Source organism: Hippoglossus stenolepis, chromosome 24 (assembly GCF_022539355.2).
Source record: "Hippoglossus stenolepis isolate QCI-W04-F060 chromosome 24, HSTE1.2, whole genome shotgun sequence".
Lineage (NCBI taxonomy): Eukaryota > Metazoa > Chordata > Actinopteri > Pleuronectiformes > Pleuronectidae > Hippoglossus > Hippoglossus stenolepis.
The window spans coordinates 9,964,155-9,987,642 of NC_061506.1; the positions used below are offsets into that span (position 1 = coordinate 9,964,155).

The following is a 23,488-nucleotide window of genomic DNA, read 5'->3' on the forward strand; positions in this document are numbered from 1 at the left end:
ATATACATTGAATTAAGACATGTGGAGTATTACGACCGTAGTCGCATAATATCAACATGTGTACTGTATGTCTTAATTGCAATTTAACGTCCTAGTCTTCACAGCATTTTGGGACATCGACATACTGCAGTTACCAACTGCTTGATGGCCTGTGACCTGGATTCTCTTGTAAACAAGTAGGAGGATGTCATGTTGACACGAGTCATAGTCAGACTATTAAAACACAAAAACAGGAATATAAGTGGAATGTTCTAATAGCAATTAATGTAAACATAATGGGGATAATGTCTTTTACAGAATAAGGTCAATAGCTGGATTATTGCTGTCCATATAAACGTATAGTCAATGTCATATTTGAGAACTTTTAATATATTCTCTCTGCTTTAGGAAACAGAAAGGCTTGAACTCGTGGCCCTCACTGCCATCCATTTTGCCTTTCCTCCCTGATGTCCTCCCTCAAAGTGAGGGGGTGTGTGCGTCGGAGGAGCAAGACCTTGACGGTTGGACATCTTTGGAATGCTCGCACCCAAATACCCGCCGGAAAACAAATTCGCACACCAGCTCGGCCGGTGCTGCAAAGGCTCAGAAAGTCTCACAAATCATGACACAATCTTTTCAGATCTCTTTTTTTGGTTTGGTCAAAGCGGATCACGTAGCAAGCGTGCAGAGCTAGTGTGGCGTAATCAAGGAGTCAGGGATGTCATCACGCTGTTGCAAGAGCCTCCGTCAAAACACGGAGCCGTGATGGAACGCAGGTTGATTTTCTTGGCTCGGCGGCAGCGGCACTTTCTGATTTGGCTCGCGGTCGTCTTAAGGTTGTAGCCTGATCCCACAGCATCCTGAAACACGGGCTTCTGAGTCAGCTTTCATTGTCGGCCGGATTTTCTTTCCCCACTTTTTGCATGTGTGAGAATGAACACAGATGTCGTTCAAAATAAAAAAACGTGTTCCTTCTCATTGCTAGACGTGGCTGCTTGTAGAATAGATCAGAGAGTTCCCCTGGGAGGAGCTCCGGATTTATGTACGTGGGTCTGCAAAGGGGCTGTAGTTTGATTACTGAGCTTATTAAGTTTAATGGGCCTGGTTGTGAACGTGTACAATCTGCTGTCAGAGCAGATAGTTGCCTGCTTTCAATGGAGGTCATGGAAATACACCGTCATATTTAACATGCTTATATTTAACCATACAAAATGTGGACTATTGTCATAATTTTCGAAGATGTTTAAATTAAAATGTTGGAGCTGAATACTTCACGATTCCTCTTTTGCTGCTGTAATACGGTAAAGTTCCAGTCTATTAGTCATCAAGGACCCTCTTATATTTTATCTTAAAGCAAAGTCTGTGTGTTGTGAGCATCTCGATCATAAATGCAGAAAAAATACTTCAATTCAAATTAAAGTTATCAATTGTGTTTGCATAACATGTTCACTTTAATTGATCAAGCCTAATTCATTTCTATGTGACTAATCGAAGGGATTTTTTTCAGGTTGATCAAGCAGAAAAGACAATTTAACAACCGATATGGATCCTGATACATTACAGTATATACACACAGTTGTCACACTGAAGTATGGTTTTAGTTAGTATAAAAACAGAGTGACACATCATGATTGACAGCTGAGACTGACCTTGAGACTGCGCACTCAGTGCCTCCAAATGTGCAAGACGGCAGGGGGTCGTATCCGGTATATTCTGGCCTCACTTCCAGATAGTGGGAGGAAGTGGAGACACGTCGTCCATCTTATCTTTAAGTTCTGTAAAAGAGATGAAAATATTCGATTGGCATTTCAGGAGGCGCCGATTTCTCCTGAGCACCTGAAGCTGTTTTTGAACACGGAACAAAACCCACGTCTTGTGCTGTAAATCCAATCCCTTTGTGCTCTAAAGTGATGTGTAGAGCAACACTGCAGAGCTCACTGTATGGAATGTAGTGTCGAGGCCAAGAGGATGTGACATCAACATTTGTTTCCAATGGGATGCAACTGGTGTCAGGGAGAAAAACGTCTAATCACTGTGTAATGAGTGTGGCAAAAATACGAATTCAAGGCCACCTCTCATTGGTGAGCAGAAACCCGATACCTCGCGGGGGCAAATTTCTGACAACTTTGTGTGATCCTCCGCTGAAAGGAACCATATGAAACAGCGGGTTTTGTTTGGCAGTGTTTTGGTTGAGCAATCGCGCACATCTCCTTTGGGATGTTTTCTCAACAGTGAGGGAAAAGAGCGCCGCTTGAAATAGAGACGGCTGTAAAGTAAACATTAATTTCCGCGGCCAGAATCTCTCTGCCTGTTGCCGATTAAAGCTCTCCTCCAGTGGGAGGGCGGCGGTGTTGAGTTACGCTTTTGTGTTCGCGAGTGTGTGGGAGAGAATCCGGAGGGTGGGTGGATGATCTAATTGAGCACTTTTTGAGTCTTGAAGGCGAAAGCTGCCCAGGCCCCTGTGTATTTGTGTGTACTGTGACCGCCCGTGTCCATTAGTGTCCTCGCAAATGAGATTCGTCATGGGCCAGAGATAGATTACACAAGATCCTCTCACATGTTCCGTGGTGCGCAGCGTTTTAAAGGATGTAAACGAGATGTCACTGAATTCTACACGCTGGACCTTTAACTCTAAGTTTCATTATCAGTGAAAATGTTTCACAACATCTGGAAACACCCACTCTCAGTCTAATCCTGGAAAAATACTGTCCTATTATAACATGAGGAAGAAATATTGAAAATTGGTGTTATTTAATTCTAAATTCCCTTGAATATACTGTATATCTATCCATCTACTAACTGCAGAAATCTCTGTCTGCCCAAGGAAGTGCAGTGATGTGCGATTTGGACGGCAATACATTCGATATTGATGAAGTTTGAATAAACAGACTACCAGCGCTGATTATTTTTTTCCGTTGTTTTTTTACCATTTACTTCAATTGTTTTGGATTTGGCTGCAACACCATTTACCCCTGAGACTCCAGCAGTGTTTTGTGGACTCAAACACTTCACCCACCCTTCCATTGGCATGAGGGTGAGTAGATAATGAGTGAATTTTCAGTTTTGGGGTGAACTATCCCTTTAACTTGCCACGGCTCAACTACTGTGGGACAGTTTCAGAGGGAAAAGCTGCAACCGGCATTAACGCAGGCAAACAGGGAGGTTTAGAACGGGGCACTGCACCAGTGTAAGAAAATGGAGATTGATCTGACCTCTTTATTTCTTTACCTCTCTGATTGTTGGCACATCTGAGTTCAGATCAGGACATTGTGGTTATTTCCGCTGTGTGGTTTTTACGCAGCAGTGTCGCTCTTTCTCTCTCTGTTCTATATTAATCACTCGTATATACTCCAGGGAATTCGACCCTCGGCGTCACGGCTTCCTTTGCATGCTTATTAATTACTGAGGAGAACTGTTCCATGCCGTATTTAGTGGAGGATTAACTGAATGTTCCTGTTCACACATGCAGGATTTAGGCTACTCTGAGGGCTAAGCTTTGAGAATTAATACCTGTGAGTGTGTGTGCTTTTGTGCACGTATGTGTGTGGGTACGATTTCACCTCACTGACTGATCAAATATACACTCAAATACATGCCACTCGGAGGAATTGTGCGTTCTGCTTGGTGCATCCCCTTCTTTTATGTGTGTGTGTTTGTGTGTGTTACTCCAGTGTCTTTCAGTGGGGAGGCTCAGGGAATTATTTATTTGGAATTCCAGGTCAGAGCTTCATGCCGAGACCCCGGGGCTCCCACTGAAAGAGGGGTGGCTACTGACTGAGTGACCCCCCCGACTTCCTCTCCTCTCTCCTCTTCACCCCATCCCCATTTTTCTGCCTGGTTTCATTTTTCTTCATTCCTGTCAACTCCTCACTGTTACAGATATCCTTCTCCTTCTCATTTAAACCCCTTTCTTTCCAATCTCCAGCTTAGACTAAAGGCTGCAACTGTGGGAAAAGGAACATGAGATCACATCAGCTTGATTTGACTTTTCAGGAAACAGGAATCAAGCTAGAATTAAAGCCTTAGTTTGTTGGACAGATCAAGTTTTTCCCTTTTCTTTAAGTCGTCTTTCTTTTCTTTAAGAGTGTCTTTAAGTCGTTTTATCCACATCATAGCACAGTTATTTTATTATTTTCTTGTACAGCACTTTGGTAGTTTCCCCACTATTGCTTCCCCCTTCCCACTACATCATTACTTGGAGTCTTGATGTCACTCACAGGCTCCTGGGACCTGATTGCTGCCTTTAACCAATATGATCAATTAATCTGTCATTATTGATAAGTTGACAAATCATCAAAACCCAAAGATAATCAGTTTACTGCCACCAAATGCTCTGAAAATGGCAAATTTCTGTTGACTGAAGCTGCAGCTCTGATCAACAGTAGAGTCGCACGTGTACAAACTCAGGTTTAAACTTTACTCATCAGAACTTTTGATTGCATGTCTAAAAATAATGTTGTGCAAGAGAGGGGAGGAGAAGGCCAGACAGGATGAGAGACATCAGTCAGACCTTAGTGTGACTATCTCTTTTAATTTCCAGGATGTCTCTCTCCCTCCCTCCCTCTGTCTCTCTCTCTCACACACACTGGGTTCAGAGCAGAGTGAGCCATCTCCCTCCCTGCGTCTTATCTCCTGTGTTCCCTCCTCTGGCAGGAATCACCATTATCTGCCGCTGGGAGTTAAACTTGGGCTCAAACAATCGGCCAACACTGATTGAATTCAGATGGACATGTCTTTGGGGAGTGTGTCCGTAACAGCTTCGATTTGAACATAAACAATGGCTTTCATTCCTTTAATTCCCGTCAGCCAGAAACACAAAGGAGAAACACCCATGCTGCTGCACATAGATTAAAATGACAAACTTTTTTCGAAAGGTCAAGAGGTCAGGGAGGTTGCAAGGATTAGAAGTGAGGTCATGGAAAGGCAGATACTTGAGCGACACATGCAGACACAACTCTTTTGTGAGTGCCCGTCATTCCAGCGTCCACGAAAACAAACCCTTGTCATCCAAGGATTCATATAAATATGACCACAGGCCTTGAAAAGCAAAGTGATTCAAACCGGAGGACCTCTCGCCCCTTTGCGCCCCCGTCGACCCTCCTCCCAAATCTGTCACACTGTTAGGAAGCAAAGCAGAATGAGACAGCGGGCCTTTCAGAGGCAGCCGTAGCTCCACTGCTATAAATAGAAAAATAGCTCAGCGGAGGAATGGGTCGGCGCACTCAAGTTCCAGAGGCGAAAGCGGGGAGAGGTGCAGTATTGGTTGCAGGTGTGAGCGTGCTGAGGATCAGGCAGCACACGCACGTACGTGCACTCGAGCTGTGAGGTGCGTTTGATTAACAGCAGCTCAAACTCTGTGGTGAGGAAACTGGCCTTCATGATTCTGAAGCACGAGCTGATCAGAAAGGTTTTATTATGAGAATGTTGGCCAGGTACCAGGATCCGAGTGTGGCACTGACATCTAGTGGACATTTCTTGTTAAGGCAATCACTTTCAAACAATTCTATCTCATCTTAAAAGCCACATCTTCAGAACTGCTTTTAATGTGTGATGATGTGTTTTATATTTCTAGATATTTGCTCTTTTTCTTAAAAAGTGTCTTTGAGCATTGTTTCAACAGCTATATAAATACCGATGCATTATTATTATTATTATTATCTCAAAAAGTTGCAAAGAGTTGAAGTGTGTAGTGTAGAAATAATAATTTGTCAGTATGCTGTAACAGAAGTTAATTGTAAACACAGAAAACTACCAACATTTATATTATATTATATTATATAGAGAAAAAAAAGTGCTCTTGTCAGATGAAACAAGCTCAAAGCTTCACGTATAGGTCATATATATATATATATATATATAAATATAAATATAGGATATGGGCCATTTCTAATTCATATTTAACATCTACAGTTGCAATCTTTGGTGAGTATGTAGTTTTTTACCCCACCCAGTGGACATTTCACTGAATTGCAGGCCAAGTTTTGGGGAAAAATGCTTTAAATGTAAAGAGTTCTTTTCACCAGCAGAGGGCACCAGTTAGCTTCCAATAAATACTGCAGTATCTGAGCACACACACACACACACACACACACACACACACACACACACACACACACACACACACACACACACACACACACACACACACACACACACACACACACACACACACACACACACACACACACACACACACACACAATGATGAATTGCAGTAAAATGTGGGTGGGCTGCGGCGAGGCCAGTCACAGCTGTGCACATCTGTCTCCTCAGCCTCTCGCCGTCACAACTATCTTGCAAAAACATTACAACAGCTGATAGCAGCTGCAGTCAGAACATTGTTCTCAGCACTGGGGCCAAATTCTAAAACTGTTTAAAATGCACTGAACATATAAAACTCACTCGACCTGTTGTTCGCTGCAAAACGCACACACACCCATACCCACCCACCCACATACACACACACACACACACACACACACACACACACACACACACACACACACACACACACACACACACACACACACACACACACACACACACACACACAATTGAATTACATAGATTGTCCTATTATTAGTTCTCCCTCCTTACAGTTAAATATATTTCACCAATAAAATCTGGTAAATCAGGGAACATAGTGTTATTATTACACACTTTAAAAGTATTCTCATAAGGGATCTCCAGTAGAGTGGAGTTGTTTATACTGTCACCAACACCCACATATCCACACACACACACACACACACACACGCACACACACCTACACACGGACACACACACTCTCACAAACATAACAATGTGTGTTTGTACTGCTTTCGTAGGGAACAGCGTCACTTCCAAGCAGAGATCATATTCTCTCCTGCAGAGCACCTTCCCAGAACATTAATGTGTGTTTTTGAGTGTGTTTTTGAGTGTGTGTGTGTGTGTGTGCTTGAGATATTACTTTTTGAAATCCAGTAGTCCCTACAAGACTCAGAACCCTAGCGTTGTTGCTTTACTTTTTGGATTCTGGAGTGAGGGAAAAGTTCGGAGTTAAATATCAATCCTGAAATCATGAGACTTTCTGTTATTACACGTTCTATTGAATAAACAGCTGTTCTATATGGATGGTTGGTGCAGCACTTAAGCATTTGAGCCCAATGCCGGCTCGGGAGAGGGGTTTCACTTTTCTCAACACCTGGCGTCAAGTATGTCTTTCCTGGAAAGAATTCCACTGATGCAGGAAGTGATGCATTTACATTTCCAGCACAAGAAATAGGCAGCTTGTTTGCAATAAACAGAAGAAGAAGAAGATGAAGAAGAAGCGGGTGGTTGACTTGGCTTAGGGAACATTATTCAGGCACATGCTTTGTCTTAGTTAGGGGTCAATTAGCATATAGGATACGAGACGCACTTAGGGAGTGGATGAAAAGTGTAACGAGGAGAAGCCTGCGACTGTCTTTTTTCCAGACTGCAGGTGACGATAGAGAAGCCTGGGCTTAACAAGATTAACCGTGAGGTGTGTCAGTCTTGTTTCCCGCTGCGAGCTGCAATTTGCCTTAATTTGACCTAATTGGAGGAGGTTTGCTGCTGCGCCCGCTGCCAGGTTTGAGGGGCGGGAGCGTGGGAAAAAGGGGACTTTTGTCTGAGCCGAAATATTATTAAATTGGGGGATATAAAGAGAGTGAGGGATGGAGAGAGAGGAGAGGGGGAGAAATAATGAGGGAGCAGCAGAGGGATGAGGCAAACACACACACACACACACACACACCTGGGTTGGATTAACTGTGGCTAGCAGGGAGGCTGTGTGTTAATGGAGATTTAATAGGTTCTGAAATGACTAACCACAGTCATACAATGTGTGGCGTGGTGTGTGTGTGTGTGTGTGTGTGTGTGTGTGTGTGTGTGTGTGTGTGTGTGTGTGTGTGTGTGTGTGTGTGTGTGTGTGTGCAGATGTGCATTGTGGGTTTATTATATGGATGTTTACCTGCACGCTTTGTGGTTTTATGAAGTGATAAATTCTTTCCATTTTAATCTCAGTTGGCAGGGGAGAAAGTCGGCTTCAGAAAAATCTTAACAACGCAAAATAGAATTTGGTTCTTTCGATGTGTTTACGGGACGCAGCGGGGAATCTATGCACGAGTGAAAGACGCAGCAGTTCATTCGAGAGGTTTCTGGGGTCTGACTCAAGCTGTTAGACATTTGAGAGTTTTAAAAATACAGATATATTGGACAATATTGATATTTTTGGCATCATAAAATTGCATAGCTTGCAAAGTGGCATAAATGAACTTGTCAGTAATCTGGCCAAACTTTATTACTGCAAGTAATTTCCTGTAGCCTTCAGTCAACACATACCGACACCAGTATATTGAATAATGGCCATGCAAATTTAGTTTACTGGTTTCCCTGCCTCTCTGTGGATTGTGTTTGTAATGGCCAGGGGGGGGTTGTGAGAACCCCCTTACATTCTATGAGACTGCAATGAGCTGGGATGGTGGTGGGGTTTGAACTTTAACTTTACAACTTCACGATTATTTTGGTGTATGCACTTTGCGCCATAATTATAATTTTCATTATAGAACAATTATTCAAACATTGGGATGATGTAGTTTGGTATAATACGTTTATTGGGGGTAGCAGCCTCGGGCATCCTCCAATCACCACCCTGACTTACATGTGTCAGACCTTTGAGTTTAGATGTTTACAGATTCTGTGTTGGGACACTACTGATTGTAACATCGCATTTTCCTTAATGTTTCCATATCCGTGATAAAGAGTTCCACCTTATCTGGGTGTGTGCCACTTTGCTAATGTCTGCAAACAGAGGTCTATTTATCTTCAAGGAAGTCAAGTTTTTATTTCTCGACTTATCAAAGTGTATTATCAAAGAGTAAGTCACGAGCTGATCAAATATTTGGATCCTTCAAAGGGCAGCAGGAATTAGGAATAAGGAATGATTTTGCTTTATTGCTCTGTTGCGATAGAATGAGAAGATATGAGTACAGATGTTTGGCCTTTGTTTTAACCTCTGAAAAGCCGCATTTGCTAATTGCACTGTGCTGAATTCTTCAAAGAAGATGAGTCCAGAGGTGGATCATGTTCAGATCAGAGTATAATTACTCCTTTGTAGTGTAATGCAGCTGCACAGGCCCATTTCCGGTTTTGCTTTGTTTCTATTTATTTTTGCTGGGATTTCAAACTCTTAACTCCGCCGACTTCTCCTCTCTCCCTGACTGCGAGGGGCTGTCTGTTGCCGCGGCAACAACTGGGTGATGTAAACACGGTGCTGACCCTGGCTGTAGGAGCGAGAACAAAGAAAGCATCCCTCTCGAACGTAAGCATTAGGAGATAGTTTATATGTTCAAAGGCTCTGACGCAGTTAGTGAAAGTTCTCGGCAATGGAAAAAGAAAAATCAGACGCATGAAACACTGACTGAAATTATAAATAGATTTGAAAATAGCCATGAAGATTGTTGAAAGGTGGGGAGCGTCATCCACCTTGAACATCCTTTGTGCCTTACCTGCCATTATTGCCTCATTATGGCTCATTATGGTTAGTGTAGGAGGGGATGAGAGAGGGAGCGTCCACATTTAAGAGTTCTGCAGTGATTTGTGTGCAAAATGTGCGACATCCACTGTATATACGTGTCATGTTTTATCCTTGTAACTCAAACTGTGTTGTTTTACTGGAAAAAGCCAAAATCCACTGAAGATCCAGACTTTCCCTCTTTCTATTTATCATATTGCAAATGTAAGTTTATCATTATAAATATTTAAAATTGCAGAAATTAGGACTAGTGTCTCGATCGTCACCTGGTGCCTGGCTGCAGCAACCACTATAAACCAGTTTCCAGTTTCGTCCACGCCCCCCTCCAAGTTAGTGGAACCTAAAAACTTAATTTGCTTGACGAACAATTGTTTTGTTTTGAAGATGTTTTCTGTCATTTTAGATAGATCCTATCACACTGATGTTTGTTCAAGTGCTCATTTCCCCACTAAGTTTGATCTGAATTTGTTGGTGGTGAAACATCATGATTGACAGCTGAGACTGACTTACAATTGCTCTATGTTGTAAACTTAAAAAGCAAAAACAAACAAAAAGCAAAAAGTTGAAATATATTTTAGAGTTTACAAACTAAAACGTTTAATTGACAGTCAAGGGCCCGATTTGTGAATTTTGTTCATCTATGAAAGGAGGTATTTATTCTACAAAACACACACACACACACACACACACACACACACACACACACACACACACACACACACACACACACACACACACACACACACACACACACACACACACACACACACAACTAAAGGAGTGTGCTACATATCAGTTGAACAGGTTAGAACAGGCAGCCACTTATTTCATGGTTAAAATGACCCTACAGAAGAAATCACTGTTGCAAACACAGCTCGTGTGTCCGTGCATGTGTGTGTGTGTGTGTGTGTGTGTGTGTGTGTGTGTGTGTGTGTGTGTGTGTGTGTGTGTGTGTGTGTGTGTGTGTGTGTGTGTAGCATGAAATGAGGTGGTGGGAGTGTGGGCGGAGCCAACAGGGAGTCGCGCTTGGATTCCAGCTGCATTCCAGGGAGAGAAAAAGAGATGGATGGATGGATCTGTCAACCCCCACCTCCTGTCTTTCTTCTCCCTTCTTCTCCTTCTACGCCTCCACCCAAACACACACACACACACACACACACACACACACACACACACACACATACAGTGCACGCAGAAGCTGAGTTTTTTGCCTGGTGAAGCTCATGTTAAACCACATGACAATACTGTCTGGGAAATTAAAACCCTCCTTAGAACATAACCTTTGCTGTTTGTGTCATCGTTTGTGTCTTTCTACGTTTGCGAGGACCGATTTTAGTTAAAAGTCACGGAGACATTCTGGGCTGGTCCTCACAACTTGAAAACAGAGTGAAAACAGGTTTTAAGGTTAGGCTAAGGTTGGGGTTAAGCAAGTTACGATTCAGGTAAATCACCAGGACACAACTCTGTGCGTGAGCGTGTGCGTGTGTGTACAAATCTCGAGTTTGTGCTGCTTTTCCAGATTTAGATGTTTCAGTGGTCAAGTCCAAATCAGACAAAGTAAATGTTTAAACGAACAAGCTCTTTTGGAATGGTTGTGTTAGGACACATTGTTGAAACAGCTGAACAATTTACAAGTGGAGCATACCAAAGCACAGCAAGAATTTTGTGACGAAAACCCAGAAAACCCTGATAATATAAAGAAACAGCGCCTTTCTATCTCTTTTTGGGAGGGGGTTAGGGAGTAATGGAGGAGGCTGCGGATATTCCAGATTGCAATTATTGTCGACAAATTTCACAAAGGGACCAAAGGGTCGACCCCGGTGCCGCCTGTTGCCTGACACGTGTAGGCATGGACGCAGCCACTGCACTTTGTTTTGAGTCACAACCGTGAAGTACATCCTTCACTCTGTTGTGCCAATACAGCCTAACGGAGCAAAAAGGACAGGGACCGACCTGCAGCCAAGTCAAAGTCGAATCCAACCTTTTCTACTGCCGTCGCTAGCAGTTAACAATTAGATAAAAAAGACGTACACATTTGGTTTTTCTGTTGTAACTGGGGTGCACTGCGCTGCGCGATGACATTTAAAGTCTTGAACTGGCCCCGACTCCGACAACACATATATGTGGAAGTATGTAGGGGGGGGGGGGTGACGTTATCTATAAAGACTGTCCAGCTACTCTCAGCCACACGTTATTTAAAGTTGTCCCCCACTGAGCTTTAGAGCTGCTGCAAATTCACGTTCAATCCCTTTAAAGTATTATTATAACCTCATAGTTTTACACTGAAGCACACATAAGCTGTTTTATATCAATCATAGAATGAAGTGCAGAAGATGAGGACATATGGAGCCTTCTTTCTTTCCTTGTGTCAGAATTGTATCCAAATTCTTATAATGATGTTACTTTGTGTCAGTTTCCTGTAAATTCTCTCCACAAGGTGTCTACAGCTATAAAAAAAAGTTACATGTAGGACTTTCAAAAACTTTTTTGATGAAATTATGGTCAAACTTGTGATGGAAATATATATACATACATATATCCTTTTTATTTCTCTCTCTCTCTCTCTCTCTCTCCTTGCTTTTTCCAATGAGCAGATTTAAGGCTTCTCTCAAAGAAATAGTACTAACAGTCCCATCTTTGTAGCTTCTGACCTGTGGCACAGCTTCAGAGCTACACTGCTTGTGTATTCAGGCGAATCAACAGTTGTGTCTCGAACCCGTATTATCAGTGGACGGATAAAAGCATCACTGCCAGTGGTGAACAGAGCATTTCTAGAAGGCCGCTGTGTTTATACTGCAGACTAAACATTTAGACCATGAGCTGAGAACTGGGGCTGCTCAGTTTGACTTTGATAAAGGTTTGATATGCTTTGGGCCAGGTGACCTGTGGAGATTGCACACTACCGCGTTCACGGACTGTGCATACAGCTATTCACACATACTGTACACAGTGTCCCTGCATTTCTGTAGATGCACGGGCCAATGCAGGCATGCGCACAAACCTGCATATTGTAAAACACGGATATTGGAAAAATCTGGGGAATGCAAATACATGCACACGCTGATAAACACAGATTAAGGGGATGTCCAACCGCTGTCACTTGTGTTCTTTTGTTATGTCTGCAAGGGTTCAACCGAGTTCGAAGTACATAGGAGGCCTGATCCCAGTAAAAATGGCGTAGTGAGGAATTACGCTGAGCAAAATACGGTGGATTTTCCAAAATAATTTATATTACATTTACAGCATTCCTTAAAACATCTTGTTCTCATATTCCAAAACTATATGTCCCATATCTACAAATAGTTGTCATATGAGATGGGGGTAAAATGGCAGTAAAGGGAAAAAAGGTGGGAGGGACTGCTCCAAAAAACTGATCCTGAAGACAGAAGACTGAAGACTGAGAGATGAGTTCAAATACAGAGAAAGAAAAAGAATGGTCGGACCGAGACAGAGATATGACTCCAGGGAGACGCCCTCAGATCTTGTACTTGCTTCTGCATCTTTTTGAATCATCATAAGTACAGAAAGCTATTGTATGTCCAGCTATGGTTGTGTTGGACTATTTCTCATCTCTAGTCATTTGCCAAGTGACCAGTGAAATAGTTTCAACTAGCCCCGAAATATTCCAGCCTCCAAACTTAAATCATGAAGGTGTTAAACTTGATATTTATCTTAGTTTATATGGACGTAAGGGTTGTAAGTTTTCAGTAATCAAATTACCAACTGGAGTAGGACTCAATCAAATGCATATTTCCGCTGACAGTCCCCTTATGGAATATGATTACACTGAATCTGTATGTGCCGGAATGGGTTTCTTTCTTGGTTCCAACCAACCAACCAACCAAGACACAAACCAACCAACCAACCAACCAAGACACAAACAAACCAACCAACCAACCAAAGGACAGGGGTAACACTTAACCTTCTTGGTGAAGGTATAAAACAATTGACATAGTGAACCTTGACCTTTTGGGGCCACTGTGCCCCACTGAGGACATTTGCCCCCGTTTCCCAACTGTTAATCAGCCTCGGTCAACATCTTAGACTTGGCATATTTAAAACCAAAAGATAAGTCTAGTTTAACCTCAGTCTCAGAGCCAAACACAAAGCAGAGACTGAGACTTTGAAATATGCTAGACTGGTCATGAATGCCTTGGACGTCCATGATGGCAGAGTCGTACACACAAAAGCCTGTGTGCAAATACACACATGGGCAGAAAGTGTTTGGATGAACGTGCAGAGAGAGATGCTATTCTTTCGGAGGTTGAGGCAACACGCTCGGGTCACATCACTCAGTGGACATTTTGATTCTATTATTCAAGCTGTTCCAAAGCCTCCACTCGGGCGTCTCTGGAGATTCGCTCACTACAGAGAGACTCTTCAACGGCTGCTCCTTTAGTTTGCTCAGGAGTTGGTCTTCTACGTCAGGCAGAACTGTGCCGGTGACAAAAGGAGAGAGGACAAAGTGGAAAGAGGGGGTTTGTGTTGTTGCTTTTCAAAGTGTTGATAACTTGACGTACTATAGCAGCCGTGGAGCTGGTGTTTTAAGTGCTGCCACTTTCCATTAAAGGAAATTGGCTGAATCCGGAGGAATGCCTCCATATTTTTGAGTTTGCGGGAGAGAGAAATAATATGTTTCACTTTGTTATGGGGTCACATACTCAATGGATTTTGCACTCAATTCATCCCCCACATCAGTTTATTTGTGGGCTGTTGTCTTGGTAGAACATGTCAAGCCTCACGTCATTAATCAGATATGGAGTTTGATCGTTTTAAGAAAAGATCCCCAGACACTTGTGTGGCTTTTTACCCCAAATCTCAGTTCATGTGAGTCACGTCACTCTCCCTGTTTCCCATAACGATACACACGCATTTGCTCTGGTGCTATGGAAACAAGTAAAGGCTATTTCCTTCTTTTTTGTTTTCTGCCACCAGAAAATGTATCACACATCATGAAAAAATGACTGCTACGATTTCTCAACAGTTTGGCTTGATGTGAAAATAATTCTGAAGGACATGACTCAAATCAACATTTCAGAGCAGCGTTCGCGTGACTGAACGTGAAATACACACATGATGGTTGCTGAGGGGTGATCTCACACTACTGGGTTTACGATGGACTATTAAACTGCATTAGCATATCTTGTTAAATGCTGACACGTGGATATACAAACACATGCACACACACAGTATCAGAGAAACACACACGTCCCTTGTTATTGTGCTGTCCGGCACAGCTGGCAAGCTGAGACACCATGGCAACTGCTGTGGCAGAAAACATTAAGGTGGCGTGGGCGGTGGAGGACTGTGTGTGTGTGTGTGTGTGTGCGCATTGAGTTGGAGGAGCTGGAGCTGAAAGACAAGGTGTGTGTGAAACAGCCTTTTTAGCACGGACAACAAGATCACTTGAGGACCCAACAGGTTGTTGTGCACATGAGTGCTGCCATCTGTCTTCGCATCCATTTCAAAAACCAAAAACTATAAAGACCACGTCACATTCAACACTTATGGATACAATATCCACAAAAGTTGTATTATTAATTAAATAATTTCCTCATATGTCTATCTATTTAAAATGTTAGAGAAAGTGAAAAAATCCTGGATCTGTCATCTTTATTCCAGGTTTTGTGGAGATCTGTTGAGTAGATTTTGTATAATCCTGCTGACAACCAACCAACTAACGGACAGGGGTGAAAACATAACCACCTTGGCAGAGATAATGATTTTTCTGTAACAGCAAACCAAAATGTGAAGAACCGACGTTGCAAAATTCACATTTAATTACCTAAAGTAAGAAATACTGGTCGTCTAGTTTTTCATGGTTTAGGATTTTAAATGTTTAGCTGCACTAGGTGGCCCTATTTGGAAAACACAAGTCAAATGACAACATGTTGGAAATTGCACTTACACATGTTCCTTCAGCGGCTGCCACACGCTGAGCCATCTAAACACAAACACCCATAAATGTGACGCAAAGAACCCGACATAATGGCAAACGGCGACCCGACAGCGCCGGTGGAGTCACATGGGAAAAAGCTGCCTGTCAACCAGTGAGGCAAACAAGCTGACAGAGCAGCTGGCAGAGAGATGGATAGATGGGTGGAAGGGTGGAAGGTCAAATCCGCAGATATTTACATGAGTGCAGAGACGGACAGACGAGACCAGACACAGGTAAACATATACTGGGATGTGTGGAAAGAGCCGACTCCTTTTCTTCCCCGGTTGGAGATGATGTCACTGCAGGTCAGGTGATGAAAACCCACAGGCCCGGTGAGGCATGATCTCACACACACACACACACACACACACACACACACACACACACACACACACACACACACACACACACACACACACACACACACACACACACACACACACACACACACACACACACACACACACGCTGAAACCTTGAGAAACACACACTAGTACTGGATTCCATTTCTCTTGTGAACAGGAAATGTTAGCACCTGTTCAAAATCTGATTATTTTTACTGACGCACTGAAGAAAATGTGTTTTTCAGACACAGTGACTGAAATCAGACGTGAATGGAAATGTATTTACATCTGCTGCTGTAATCCAGAGGGAATGCCAACCCTCAATTTGAAATGCTGCACTTATAATCAATACATTAGAGGCTGTTATTCATGTGATAGTTTATTTAGTAGCTATTTACCAGATGCTTTAATGGAGCAATGGTTAAACTGGTACAAGATCAAGAACATTTAGCGGCTGTAATTGTTTGGAACAACAAAACTAAATCTTTATTTGTTTTATACACGTCTGCATGAAAAATGATGCATTCATGCCAGCCAGTTGGGATCAGCATTTGAAACTGTGGCTTACGTTTGTTTGTCTGTTTGTTATTGAGCAGGATTACGCCAAAGCTACTCAACCAATTTCCTCGGAGTTTTGTGAAGGTGTGTGGCACGGCCGAGGGAAAGATCCATGTCACTTTGTGGCAGACCTTGATAAATGGGAGAATCCAGGATTTTTATCTTACTTTTTAACGTTTTTTCTGATGATTACTACAAATATGCATTTTCCAATCAAGGTTTTTCCTAATTGCTTCCTCCATTAATGATGCAGCTCTGATTCCTGCAAGGGTTGGAATGAATTACACAATACAATCATCGTAACGCCCTCATAATCAAATATTCCATATGCAATCCACGCAACTGTAAAGTGCACCTCTCTACGTTGATATATTACACAGGTCTTGGCTGAAGTTTTTCCACTGTTCTGCTCTGTCAGTTGCTTTAAGTCTGCTCTAAAGGAGGTGATATGGGGATGGAAGCTGTATAGCCATGCTGGACTTGCACCAAGAATTCTTTACGTGCATCCCCACCTGCCCCCTCTCCTCTCGCCTCCACGTCTATTGGCCCTCAGGATGGGGGACGGAGATTCGGGAGATTTAGGACAAGTGGGTTGGCCCGTTGATGGAGGCATCCAGATTGAATCCAGGCCCACGCTGTCATCACTTTGTGTGTGTGTGTGAGAGAGAGTGTGTGTCAGTTCTGCTAAAAACATCTTTTCTGCGGGACCCTCTGGAGCGAGACCGAGACAAGGCGGCATCAGTTAATCATGTTTGTTGGTGTGTGACTTTTATTTACCTCCCAAGTGAAGGAGTGAGCCCACATTGGTGGAGAAGCACTGTCTCTTTCTCTCTCTCTCTCTCTCTCTCTCTCTCTTACACTCACACACACATTCCCCAGTTGTGAGGTCATCCCCCAGAGCTGCTTTGTACTGCTCCTGCTGTAAATTCGTTTATGTGTGCCCAGTTTTTTAAAATCGCCCCCCCACACACACACACCCCCTCTCTCTCTCTCTCGTTTTCTCCGTCTCTCACACTCGTTCTCGGCTCCGTCTTGTGAAATCGAGGTCAAAGTTCGATGCCCGAAAGAAAGACGGATAAAACCGCAAAGACCACCAGCTAATGAGCACAAGGCTGTTGTGAACAAACTCCATCGTTTTGTGCCCTTTTGTTTTTTATCAGCTGTACCGTTGTCACATATTATTGCTATTTTATTTATAAGCCAGTTTTTTTTGGTGGTATTTTTGGGGGGCATTTTGCTTTTATTGATTGGAGCCTACGTCTAAAATAGGGAGACAGAGCGGTGAAGACTTCAGCAAAGGGCTGGGTCAGAACCAAACGGCTGCGGGGTGAGCTATCGGGCTCAGATTTGATCTTTTTTTTGCAAACTTCTTACAAATTTGATCAGTTTTCTGTGACTTATCATCAGATCCTAACCCCATCCTGAATATACCAATGTAAATCTTATTTTCTAAAGTAAAAAAACATGCTTTTAAGCAGGAAGATGGTGAAAACAACTAAAGATCTCTGAATAATCTAGGTTATAGCAAGCTGCCATACTCACTTAGCAATCTAGGAGTTACTTTCCCTGTGAGTGAATCCCCTTATTGTGCTGATTTCATTGCACTTTCATTGCTGCAAGTGTATTTTTGTTACCCTTGTGTGATCAGGTATGAAGAATAGTCCGGCATGCAAACAGCTGTGTATTGAGCAAATAATCGTGGCGGCAGTTAGGTTGCAAAAGATTTTGTAATTGACTGTAACTGACATGCTTTGAACCACACCCGCAGTGCAGCTTCACAATGAAATATAACTAAATTCAAACAAGCTGCACCATTGCTGCACGCATCAGTCCACCACATATATCGGACTTTTGTGAAAATAATAATATTAACAAAATAATACAGAAAATTCCAGCAGGCGTACACTATTTTGCACACTGTCATGACGGTCTATGATCTAGGATGAAGTATGATTCTTGACCTTCTGCCCACAGCTTGCACCCAGCGTCCCCTGAGAGTGAGTTTGTGGTGCAACACATGCAAATACTTGGATTTCAGTCCCTCCAAAACAAAAGTGTTTGTTAAACACATCGGAGGCCTGTGTCGTTTACTGGATCATCCTAAAGCACTTTAACAGAATAGTTTCCACTCGGCGGAGTGATTTCACAACTCAGGCATTTGAGACTTTAGAGGGAGGGTATTGCACCTCCCCCTGAATGATGTAAACATTAGCATTTGGCAGTACATGTTCACCATATAGCAGCGGCATTATAGGCTGGCCTCACATGTTCCCTGTAAAATGATTTTTAGAAATCTCAAGACATGCATTTTGTAGAGGGTGATATAAGCAGCGAGTACATTTCTTATTTGAGATTAGTTGCATTAGAGGCCAATTAGAAGATTGCAGATTTCAAATGCTGCAAAAACTGTAAAAACTTATTGTGCGCACACTCCGAGCTGCGCCTTCTATAGATTGACACATAATAGCTGATGTTTGACTTATTAACACAAACAGGCCATTCCAAAGTCAACAGTGGAAAATCCCGAGCACGCTTTGAAATCGATATATCGCCATACACGGCCTCACTTTAACAGTTTCAAGACGATATGAGAAGTGATGGCCAAGTTGAGGGGACGTGGAGTTTCATGCTTTCCTTTTCAGACAAATTTATTATGTTCTAATGTGCAGAAGAAGCCGATTCCTGCCAAATGCAACACGCATGTAGAACTGCACATCCATACGTTATCGCCTGCCCTTTTTCCTCCTCTCCTCCCTTCTCTTGTCTTGGACACCGTCTCCTCCAGCCTTCCCTCCCTCTCCCACAGGCTCTGTGCACTGTGTGTGTGTGTGTGTGTGTGTGTGTGTGTGTGTGTGTGTGTGTGTGTGTGTGTGTGAGAGAGGGAGAGAGAGAGAGCCGTGATCACAGTGGGACCAGTGAAACACCATTTTAGGAGACAATGGGCTCCTCCTACAGGACCATAAACCACAGCTCCCAACCTTACCACTGAACTTCAACGTCAATGATTTTTAAGAGGGGAAAAATGCTTACACCAGTATTTACCTCTTTCTACTCCTTATATACCGTCTGCATCAAAATGTATCTCACTTTAACAAGTCCAAGTTTTACAACTGTCTGGTCTAATTGTTGTGCTGTCAGGATCAATCATGATGTTTCACAAATTCAAACCAAACTTACCAGAAAAACAAGCACTTTAACACACATCACCTAAAATAACAGAAACCATTTTTTGTTTAATGTGTACTTTTGAGTGTTTAGTTTGATACATGTGAAACGAGTTAACTTGCAGGAAGTGGGGTTCATGACCTTTGCTGCAGCCAGCCACCAGGTCAGGATGTATTGGCTTCATCTTAGATTAGATATAATGCTCATGGTTTGTTGATACCTTTAACCCTGAAGAAATATTGTGAATTATTTATCTTTTTTGTTCTTCATTTCCTCCCATCTATAAATAATTTTCACCCATAAGTTTATGACTAATAATAAATGTGTCCATCTTTTGTTTTGCATCAACCAAAATGACTCCCTGCCTTCACCCGTTCCTCCTGTGTTCACGGTTCCTCCCCATTCCAAACACACCTCAGGTGACTTGTCTGCAGACACAAATGTGAGCGTCTACCTGTGCTATGCATGCTGGGATAGACTCCTCAGGACAAGCCGACGGATACAGTGGAAGAACCTGAACACAACATCACCTGCAGCCACGGCACCATTCAATCCATTCATCCTCGACAAGATCTGATCTGAAACCAGCCTCTCAAGAGCAATTCTCTGCAAGAACAGGTTTCCTGTCGCATGCAAAACAACGTCTCTGGGGTTTCATGATGACTGTGAGAGATACACAGCCCGGAACAATACAGCGTGTGGTTTCTGCGACTCTCTCTTTCTTCAGGAGTTTATCTGCTATCACCAGATTTAAGATTTAAGTGTTCCCCTCAACGCTCCAGCATTCTTTAAATGGTTACGCCACCATCTGATAAGCAGCGTGGAATTCACTATCTTTCACTAATGCGCTCGCGCACATTCACACATGCGCTGCCTGTAAAATAAGGGAAAATGTTATTGCTTTGTGTCTTTCTCAATAAACCCACTAATGCAGCTCAAAACAAAAGGTTTTCATTAACTCACACCGTGTGTGTGTGTGTGTGGCCATGTGTGTGTGGCCGTGTGTGTGTGTGTGTGTGTGTGTGTTTGTTTGCAGCTCATGTTCTCCGGCCACTGTGTCCTTGATAAAAAGTGAGTTGTGCTCCATTTGTTCTGCATACTTCTGGATTTTTATGTGGTCAGATGCAAGCCGAGTCTTTTGACACAGATTGCCCAATACTGGTATTACACAAACCCACACAAGCCCTCCCCCTGTTGAGGATCCTCCATGAGTGGCCTTTCACGGCCACTCATGAACACATATTTGAAAAAGGGTGACGCTCGTAAATCAGAATTGCCACTGTTTTTTACAAATGAGGCAATTGATCACATTCTGCTGTTTGTCCTGTAGGTTCCTGCTGCTGTGATTTATTTGCTACAGTAATTATAGGCCTACAGCAAACAGCTTTATATCTCCAACATGACTTTCAGGAGGCTGAGACAAACAGGATTGACTACTGGGCCTTTTTCATAGAGTGGATGGGGCATGAGCTAAACTAAAAAGTCGAATACATTTTTCTATAATATGGTTTGTGTCATTTTTGGTATTTCTTATCACACTGATGTACGATTAACTACAAATTTTCCGCCCATGTGACTTTGCTCCTGCTGCACAGACTCTGAATCAAAATGTGCAAGATGTCAGCGCTCGAACGCTGGATATTTTGGCTTCGTTTCTAGATAGTGTGAGAAACTGGAGACGCTTTGACCATCTTTTCAAACAGTTTGTGGCATTTCTGGATATTTCAAGTGAGAATGGCAGAACAAACAACTTCAGTTTTTTTTCTCGGGAATCACTCCGGAATGAAAGGGAAGGAGGTATTTCACTTTAAAGTTATCCCCGGCAGAATAACACACATTTGTCACTCTCCACGCGGTCTCACCTGCAGCAGGAAACATTAAAGGGGACATAGCATGCCCATTTTACCACAAGTTGATATGGTTCCTTGGGGTCTTAATGAAATGTCTGTAACATACTTTGGTCAAAATACCACAAGGATCATTTAAAACAGCACCCTTTTTACCCTGTATAAAACAGCCCTCCACAGAGTGACCTGTTTTGAGTGCCTGTTCCTTTAAATGCTAATGAGCCAGCTCCCCCTCCCCTCTCCCCATGATTTTAAACGATATAAATTACATATTTTATGTGATATAAATTATCAAATATGCATCCCATACTTTGTATTCCCCTTGTTGTCCTGGAGTTTTAATTTTCCCAATCACATAATTAAATGTCCCCCTCTGCCCATCCACTACAAGCACACAAGCAGACAGACAGAGAGAGAAGAGAGGGTGGGGGCTATGAAGACCATCATTTACCCCGAACCCCGACTGCAAGACCATGTAGGGAGACTTCCAGTTCCTTGTTACGACACAATACCCAGGAAGCGCAATCGAGTCGCTCAAGCATGACGTTTCTGACTTAGAGGAACTATAACAAAACGCGCAAGTGTTTTTTCCCCAGAGTTTTTGGGTTGGTAGACATGCCAGATACCCACATTAACCTGTAGAAGCACTAACAAAGTGGAATTTGCATGCTATGTCCCCTTTAAAGTTCTGCACAATTAAGTGTCTAAAAACCTAAAACCTCCTTATATGGGCTTTCCTCAGTCAAATCTTATCAACTGTGCACCTTTAGGTCAGTGACATGAAAACATTTGAGTAGCCCTGCTGTTGATAATCAAAAAGCTTCTTCCACTGCCAGTCCTCCTCCTCCTCCTCCTCCTCCTCCTCTTCCTCCTCCTCTTCCTCCTCCTCCTCCTACAGGGCCCCGCCCCCTTCTTTGCCTCCGTTTGTTCAGTGTCAATCGCCCAGATGAGACAGAAAATAAGACAGGAAGTACAGGGCACTGCCTTCAAAATAAAAGCAGTAAAAATAAAGAAAAAATCCTACAGCTAAATTAAGCTGTGGTGTAAAGAGAAGGATGTGGTTCATAGTGCTGGATAGGACAAACAGGCCAGGTCTCATGGGTTTTAAGTAGTGATTCGTGATTCACTTCATAAATGAAGGCGAAACACATGTAGTGCAATCGGGTTATTATAATGCACATGAATAGATACAGTGTTAATGTATTTCTAAGGGTCTATCAGACTGTCAAAGACATATTTATGTTTCTTATTTAATTTCTCATCAGGCAGCATTATTCATTTGCATCAATCGACTAATAAAACACGTTTGCTCTAGTATTTCTCCGGTAACGGCAGCTTCCACTTTGCTTTCTTTCAATTCTGTGTAAATGCAACCTGCCCTCCAAGTCTCTTATCTTATTTAGAAAATCCACATCGGAAGCGTGGTGTCATTCTGCCGCCGGCTTGAGGGGGGTCTCTCAGCCTCCCCTCGCTTTGCTCCAGCATCTGTCTTCCGCGGAGTGCGAGGAGCGCGCAGTATGGATCCGTTGCACATTTACGCACCACGGTGTCCTCTCTGGCACGGGTGGGTTGTCTGACGCGCGCTTGTGACTGGTGCGCGGACATCAGCTCTAAAGCTCAAACTCTCCCTGGTAGAAGCAAACTAAACTTAAATCTCTGTTTTTGTCTTATTGTAAAAGAAGGAGGAGGACGCAAGGAGACCTTTTACGCTCGGTTCCCGACGCGCACAGACGCACACTTTTTTGGACTTATTTTTCTTTTCTGAGGACAGGATATCATTTGCTGCATCTAATTTTTGTTTAACTATATGTGGATACTTCTTCTGGACCATGGGAGACTCCGTGTTCCTCGACAGGCAGAATAACTATCTTGTGAGTACTCCGTGCATTGGCCATAAATTAATCCTAATGACGTGGACGGGCTCTGATACGGGTTGGGGGCTTGCACGACTTAATGTGTCAGTGAGTGTGTGGGGAACTTATTTATATGACTTCCAAACTATTTTGCATTAAAACCTCTACACACCAGACGTGCCATTGCAAAATTACCATCATTGTATCTGCATGCAATCACAACATCTTTAAAATACATGGTTGTGCAAGTATTTCAGATTTGCACTAAA

General features: G+C 42.9%; 1 protein-coding gene across 4 annotated transcripts in view; it reads left to right on the forward strand.

Annotated features, from left to right (window-relative positions):
- LOC118103515 (rho GTPase-activating protein 6) overlaps positions 1-23,488 on the forward strand; it is a 64,244-nt gene that overhangs the window by 5,464 nt on the left and 35,292 nt on the right. The window contains exon 1 of one of the 4 annotated variants that reach the window (XM_035150549.2): positions 22,848-23,237. The exons of the other annotated variants lie outside the window; for them this stretch is intronic. Within the exon in view, the coding sequence (XP_035006440.1) occupies positions 23,196-23,237 (42 nt within the window). The 5' untranslated portion in view covers positions 22,848-23,195. Of the gene's footprint in view, positions 1-22,847; positions 23,238-23,488 lie in introns of those variants that run through there. 4 annotated transcript variants of the gene reach the window in all.